Source organism: Engraulis encrasicolus, chromosome 14 (assembly GCF_034702125.1).
Source record: "Engraulis encrasicolus isolate BLACKSEA-1 chromosome 14, IST_EnEncr_1.0, whole genome shotgun sequence".
Taxonomy (NCBI): domain Eukaryota; kingdom Metazoa; phylum Chordata; class Actinopteri; order Clupeiformes; family Engraulidae; genus Engraulis; species Engraulis encrasicolus.
In genome coordinates this window covers 48,018,728-48,026,227 of record NC_085870.1, presented here as the reverse complement: position 1 = coordinate 48,026,227, position 7,500 = coordinate 48,018,728, and the positions used below count along the sequence as shown (strand labels likewise).

At 47.8% G+C, this 7,500-nt stretch overlaps 1 protein-coding gene across 1 annotated transcript in view; it reads left to right on the top strand.

The window, feature by feature from the left end:
• Positions 1-1,372: 1,372 nt before the first annotated feature.
• brpf3a (bromodomain and PHD finger containing, 3a) overlaps positions 1,373-7,500 on the top strand; it is a 26,805-nt gene continuing 20,677 nt past the window's right edge. Inside the window, exons 1-3 of the mRNA XM_063216015.1 lie at positions 1,373-1,604; positions 4,530-5,497; positions 6,311-6,625. Coding sequence (XP_063072085.1) covers positions 4,601-5,497; positions 6,311-6,625 — 1,212 coding nt within the window. The 5' untranslated portion in view covers positions 1,373-1,604; positions 4,530-4,600. The remainder of the gene's footprint in view (positions 1,605-4,529; positions 5,498-6,310; positions 6,626-7,500) is intronic.

Here is a 7,500-nt window from a genome sequence, read left to right as displayed (position 1 = left end):
AGAGGAGGTGTGAGGGTGTGTGTCGGGGGGAGGGGGGCCGGGGTCGTCTAGGATAGGAGTTTGGGGGTGTAAGGAAAGGAAGATGGTGAAAGGGCATGGGGAGAGTGAGGGTGTGTGGGGATGAGGATGAGGATGGCTGGAGAAGAAGGGTGAGGAAGGAGAAATGGTGGGGAGATGGAGGGAGGGGTGCATGGAAGAGAGATGGTGGAGCGGAATTAGGAGGAGGAGGACGAGGAGGAGGAGGAGGAGGAGGGTGTATCTCAGAGAGGAAGGAGGTATGTGAGGGCGTGTCTAGGATGAGGAGGTGAGGGTGGGGATGAGACATGTATGGAAAAGAGACTGAGGTGTGAGGGTGTGTGTGTGTGTGCGTGGGGGGGGGAGTCTAGAAAAGGAGGTGAGGGGATGTTAGAAAAGAGGGATGGTGAAAGGGCATGGGGAGAATGGTGGAGGGTGTGAGGGGATGAGGATGAGGATGGCTGGGATGATGAAGAAGTAATTCTCTGGGGGCAGAGCCAGCTTCAGCACACAGAAGCACACCCCCACTTCCCAAGACAAAAGATAAGCTGAACATGGCTTTAGAAAAGAGTAATATTACATAGTATTATTCAGGGGTGTACTACATACACAATGTGCTTTGTTCTTTGTGTCAATGTACAGTATTTCCTGTAGAGGCTTCAATCAAAAGTGTGAAGGCATCTATTTATCACCCCCTGTCTAGACTAGATATCACCTCACCAGGTAAAAGCCAAAGGTGGGGGTCGGCATTATGTCCCCTTTACATAGAAAGCAGACGCTTTAAAACATGTTATAATAATGTAATGACTTGTCTTCTCAAAGCTCAATGGCTTAATCCTGTGGAAATTCTTTTTTTGCCACCATCAATGTCATGGAAGTTCACCTTGGCATAGCCTTCGACAGCACTGCTGCTGGATTATACAGAAATGTGCAGCTATTCTCCTGCTAAAGGGCGAAGGCATGCAAGGTGTCTGCGGGTGGGGGAGGAGGTCTGGAGCTCTCCTCTCCCGCATCTCATGTCGGCACGGGCGGCAGCACAGTACAGTACAGCACAGCACAGCACAGCACAGCACAGCAAAGGGCTGCTGCTGCCTGCTTCGCTCTCCCCTCTCCTCTCTTATCGCCGAATAGCTAGCACAAGGGCGCGCAAATAAGGAAGAAATTCCAGGGTTGCTTTTCTACGCGACAGCCAATGGCGGAGCGGCTTTAAAGAATCGCTGGCCCCTGGACACCCGATTCCAGCCAATCGGAGAGCTATGCGCGTCCTGTACGCGGTAAATGTAAGCTACAAGGGGCTGAGAGTTGGGTTTTTTCAAAAGGGGCGTATTTTTCAAGCCATTTTAATTGGAAACCAACATCCTGGTTACAGCAACTAGCGGGCGCAACAGTAAAATATTGCAGTGTGGAATATAAGTGCCGCGTTACACTGAATAAAGGTCTTATTACAGATGTGGCGACCGGGCAGGAGAGAGGCAGTTGGAGAGGAGGGCGCATAAATGGACGACCGGAGTATAACGTCGCCGGCTGCAGAATAGAACGCTGTCACTCCCGGGTATGACCGGCTTCCACGGTCGAACATAGTCGCGCGGGTAAGTGTCATCTATTACCAGGGGAATTGGCCAGCTTGGGCGCACGGAGGGGCGCGCGGTTGGTGATGCGGGGCTCGCGCGATGAGGTGGCCAGGTGCAGAGCTCGGCTCATCGGCCGCCCATGACAGCCAGCCTGCCTGCCCGTCTCAGTGCTAGGGGAGAGCTATATAGCGCTCGGCGCAGCCTTGGTGGCTGCTGCTTTACAGAAAACCGTTGAAACAACGTAACATTCCATAAAGAGTGGAGTGTGCTGGCCATGATATGACTGTTATGGTGTGAGTGCATGTGTTGGTGACTTTATAAGAGACTTTATATGAAACAAAACGATAATTTAAGAGTGAAATACAAGTGCAGCGTTAAGATGGCTGACTAGCTGCCTCGGTTGGTATTTAGCGCCCCTCAACCCAACTATGGCAGCTAGAAGAGGAAGGGAGGCTTCTCCTGCGCTCCGATTGGGCACCGCCAAACATATTAATTTTTGCTCAGCGCTGATTGGTCGGACTGGGACTCTGTTTAGGATATGGCGCTGCGGGTCTTTGGTTGTTAAGGTGTCGCTGCGCGTTGCTGTGTTGTTGTCATCTGTGTGGAGATGTGCGGAAATCATTAAGAAGTTTAAGAACTTGACTATATCAAACACATTTCGGATGGTCCAATGTATAGAAAGGCTCCTTATAATCTAGTCATGCTGTATCCTGGCTTGACAGGCACGCAGGGGCTCTAAAAGGGCCCATTTTCGTGCGCGCGTCCAAACAGGCGTCATGCGTTGTTAGTAAACTTTGGAGAACATGCGCGCACGAGATGCTCAAGTTTTGATGAAATCTGTGGGTGCGTTTCTCTAAACTAGTCAGTCATGACCCACCAACAGTGACTATACATATCATGTAAACACCTGGAAACATGAATAAGTCTATTACTTTATTAATGTGAAACATAAATGTCACATGCCAGAATGTCACATTATAGGCCTACATTCAATTGACATTTTAATTAAAAGTATTAAATACATTAGTGATGTTGAAACACTAATGCCACAATTTGTCATTGTCACAGTGTATATTTAATCATAATTACTACTAATTAAGCTATTATTGAAGGCACTCTAAGTAACTTTTTTGCAAGGTAATTTATCACCATAAGTAATATTCCATGCTTAACTGAGTAACAAGTAGGCGGATGAAGATTCTCTTGAATATTTTCCTGGATTAAGATTCTGTCGCTTTCAGTCTTTGTAGCTAAAATCGGGCTGCTCTGGCCTAGTGGTCAGGGAGGTGGACTTAAGATCATAGGGTTTTAGGTTAGAATCCCAGCCTTACCACCTCCATCCATGGCTGAGGTGCCCATGAGCAAGACACCTAACCCCACATTGCTGCAGGGGCTGTAACCAATACCCTGCACACAACCCTGCCCACACTTGCAAAATCTGGGTAGACATCCTTACATACAGCATAATAGAATTTTATGAGTAGCACACATCAGGATTGCATTGCAACTGTTTTCAATTACAAACAAACCATTAGGGGATAGAGTACATTTTCAGACAGTCAGTGTTGTACCTGAGCTAGTTTAATGAACTATAGTTCATGATCTAGTTCATATTTTGGGTGAATGTGGACTGAACGTGATTTACTGCCTGAAGAGCGAACTAGGAGCTAGTTCAGGCTGTTGCCAGCAAACTAACTACATACACCTTTGTTTAATAGGGTGCCGCATTTCCTCAGTGTTCAGGTGAAAATCCAGACAAATACCAGAGTTGTATAAAGTAGAAATAGAAGTACTGTTACAGATGTAATTACACCACTAGTGGCATGATATTCCAAATCTGAAACCATGTAATATTGCATCACTAGTGTTGTAAATATCATATGGTTGTTTTTTGTGTGTGTGGGGAAGAGCTGCAGTGTGTGTGAATATTTGTAATGTGTGTGTTATGTATGTTTCTCTGAGGACCCTCTCGAAAACGAGATTTTTATCTCAAGAGGCTATCCTCCAATAAAGAAATTTGAAAGAAATTTGAAATTTTGACTGAAAGGTAAGAAAACTTTGAAAGGGTGTGTCATAATACTGCCTCCTTCCATCGTGATACAGTATCATGACTCTGCGTGTCACGATTTCTCAGTTCGATACAATGTCAATACAGTCCTAATTTATAGGTTAAAGGGACACTGTGTGAGATTTTTAGTTGTTTACTCCCAGAATTCATGCTGCCCATTCACTAATGTTACCTTTTTCATAAATACTTACCACCACCATCGAATTCTAAGTATTCATTATGACTGGAAAAATTGCACTTTTCTTAGGCTGCATGAAAAGGGGGATCTTCTCCATGGTCCGCCATTTTGAATTTCCAAAAATAGCCATTTTTAGTTGCAAAAATGAGTGTACTTGGACCATACTAGAAAATATTTGTTTATTACTAAGTAAACTTTCATGTAAAGATCACATTTGGCAATAGGCAGTCCAGTTTAAATGAGCAGCATAGTTGCAGTACCTTTTTTGACCATTTCCTGCACAGTGTACCTTTAACCATTTATGGTAATGACCATTAAGAGGTTACCTAAGACTCTCTGCATTGTAGTAGCAATGTTGTTATCAGGGCTCTAAATGACCCTTTCCCATCACTATCCAATTTGGATAGTAGATGTTATCTTACTAGCCAAACACAAACTTACTAATGGGTCAATTTGGCTCGTTAGTTGGTCTTCTCTACCAGCCAAACTGAAATTTCAGCAGCCTTTGGCCGGTTGTCTGGTGTTAATTTAGAGCCCTGGTTGTTATGATGTAGTTGAGCAAAGAGTGAGCGGGCCCGTCGATGTCCCCATCTGCACTAAGAGGCTACTGATGGAACATGAAGGCCTCATCATGAGTAGTCTAACATGTCTAACATGTCTAACATGTTGCTGTGTTTGTGTGTGTTTATGTCCACAGGAGTCGAAGAGGAGGAGGAAGAGTGTGTGATAGTGTGTGTGCGTGTGTGTGCGTGTGTATGCAGGTACAGGATGCGTAAGAGGGGGGGTGGCGTGTTCAGGGGTCGGGGCCGCGGGCGGGGGAGGGGGGGTCATCGCGGCGGGGGACATCGCGGCGGGGCCTCGTCTCCGTGCCGACTGGACGGCTCGTTGTCGCGGGAGACGCTGACGTACGCGCAGGCGCAGCGCATGGTGGAGGTGGAGCTGGACGGCCACCTGCAGCGCATCGACATCGCCGACCGCCTCCCGCTGCTCACCGACCAGCAGCTGGCGCAGGATGATGACATCACCGAGTGCAACAGCAACAAGGAGAACAGCGAGCAGTCCCCTCCGCTGCCGCACACACACACCAACACACACACACACACGAGGGGGGGCCGAGGAGGGGCGCGCGCGGGACGCAAGGCCACGGGCGGACGCCGCAAGGACGGCAAACACACCACCTCACCACTCAAGCACACACACACCAGTGGCAGAGACATCTCCACACACACGCACACACACACGCCCCTGCCGCGGCCCACCTTCCGCACGCTGGAGGGGTTCGAGGCGAGCGAGGCTCCCCCCCGGCCCACGGGCTACTACCGCTACATAGAGGGAGGGTGTGACGGCGATGGCGACGGTGACGGGGACGGCGAGGGATCGGGTGCGCGTGCGGAGTACGACATGGATGAAGAGGACGCGGCCTGGCTCAGCATCGTCAACAGCAAACGCGTCTCGGACGGCATCGCCTCGGTAACACCCGATACCTTCGAGCTGCTCATGGACCGGCTGGAGGCGGAGTCGGTGCTGGAGCAACGCAGCCAATGGCAGAACGGCGCAGGAGGGCCGGGGGGAGGGGCCAACGCGCAGGCGGACGACGAGGACGCCTACTGCAGCGTGTGTCTGGACGACGAGTGTGTCAACTCCAACGCCATACTCTTCTGCGAGGTGAGGAACTGGTGTGTGCGTGTGTGTGTGTGTGTGTGTGTGTGTGTGTGTGTGTGTGTATGTGTGTGTGAGAGAGAGAGAGACCTGTGTATAACCTGTGTGTACGTGCGTGCTTGCGTCCGTGCATGTCTGTGTGTGTATGTGAACAGTAACACCATCCTCTTCTACAAGGTTTCTTTGTTGTTATCCAGATTCCAGTTAATTTTGCAAAGCAGCAGCTATTCCGGTAGCCTATCATATTTCACTATGAAAAATGCAATGGAGTTCTGATGCCTCTGCTATCTTAGAAGTCAGCCATCTTGAAAATGTTGGCGTCACTTTCTGTCTTTATAGAGTGTATATAAACATTACTGACACCAACATTTTAAAAATGACCAACTATTACACGATTTGCACCAGATCTTGTGAGGTAACACTAAATTTGGTGCAAATACTTCCCGCCAAGTTATCATGCATTGCAATAGTTAGCCATTTAAGGTGTATAAGGTGTATGGATGGGTGGGATACAATGTATGTAGTGTCAGACATTGGCAGGTGATGCAATATAACCTAGCTGTACACCAGGAGTGCTTTGGTGTGCCCTATATTCCTGAGTGTCCCTGGGTATAATGTAATGTAATGTAGTTTATTTAATATAATGTAATAATGTGTATTGTAATGACTGGTGTGTAATATAATATAATGTATTGCATCTATAGGTGTGTAACCTAGCAGTACAGCAGGAATGTTACGGCATGCCATATTACATCCCTGAGCCTGGGGCCTTGGTCGTAATGTAGCATTATATAATATAATATAATATTGTATCTACAGGTGTGTAACCTAGCGGTGCATCAGGAGTGTTACGGCGTGCCCTACATCCCAGAGGGGCCCTGGTTGTGTCGTCGCTGCCTGGTGTCACCACAGCGCCCTGTCGACTGCCTGCTGTGCCCGAATCGCGGCGGTGCCCTCAAGCAGACGAGCGACGGGCGCTGGGCCCACGTGATCTGTGCCATCTGGATCCCGGAGATGTGCTTCGCCAATACCGTGCTGCTGGAGCCCGTAGAGGGTGTGGCCAACATCCCGTCCGCCCGCTGGAAACTCACCTGCTACCTGTGCAAGCAGAAGGGAAGAGGAGCCTCCATACAGGTATGCGGTGGTGAAATTAGTCATTTCTTAGTGCCTGTATAAAAATCCTGATTCCGTTTGACACTAGGTGCTGCGCTAAGGGGTTAAGTGGCTGCACGTTAGACATGTGACTTCTCTTGTGTAGTCCTAATACCGTAATTGCGTATTTTTGCACGCACACAACTCACAAATCGCTTGAAAAGTCGATAATGACATTGGATATCATTAATTTTATACACACAAAAAATTGGTGTAAGTGATTAATTCACCTTTGGCTAAGGCCCGCCCTAAAGTGCTTTTTGACCAATCACAGCGCAGCAAAAGGAAGACCTCGGACCAGAGCCATCTAATATCAGAGTTACGCCACTCCCATAGACCTCTATGGACCAATCTTTCCACAGCAATGGCGGCTCTCATGGAGCCTCACGGAGCGTTAACATGGAAATCCCCATTGACTTTAGTTCTATTAGAAGTTACTTAGTTCCAGGAGGTGGCCGTAGAACACAGAAAATGTGGTAAAGGTAATGTAATTTGTTTGTACTTAATCTTTGTTTGGTATGTGATGGTTCTGTGTTAGTTTCCAACGAACAGAAGTTTACTGTTAAGAAACATTTTAATCTACGCGAATCACATCACCAACCGACTTCCTGGTCCCTGGTTTGCGCAACTCTGTTATTAAATGGCTCTGCCCCAGACAAACCTCGGACACTTTTGACAGCGCTCCATTGAACTCAATGCTGAAATAGCATGTTTTCAAGTAGGGTTTAGCAAGGTAGCCTATTACGGTCGTATTATTATTCAAATATGATTGGAAATTGTGCCTGCAGTATTTGTGACAAAGGTGCAAGTTTCCCCGCGATGTAACAGGTGGTAATCGCTTTCCTCTTTACCTAAAA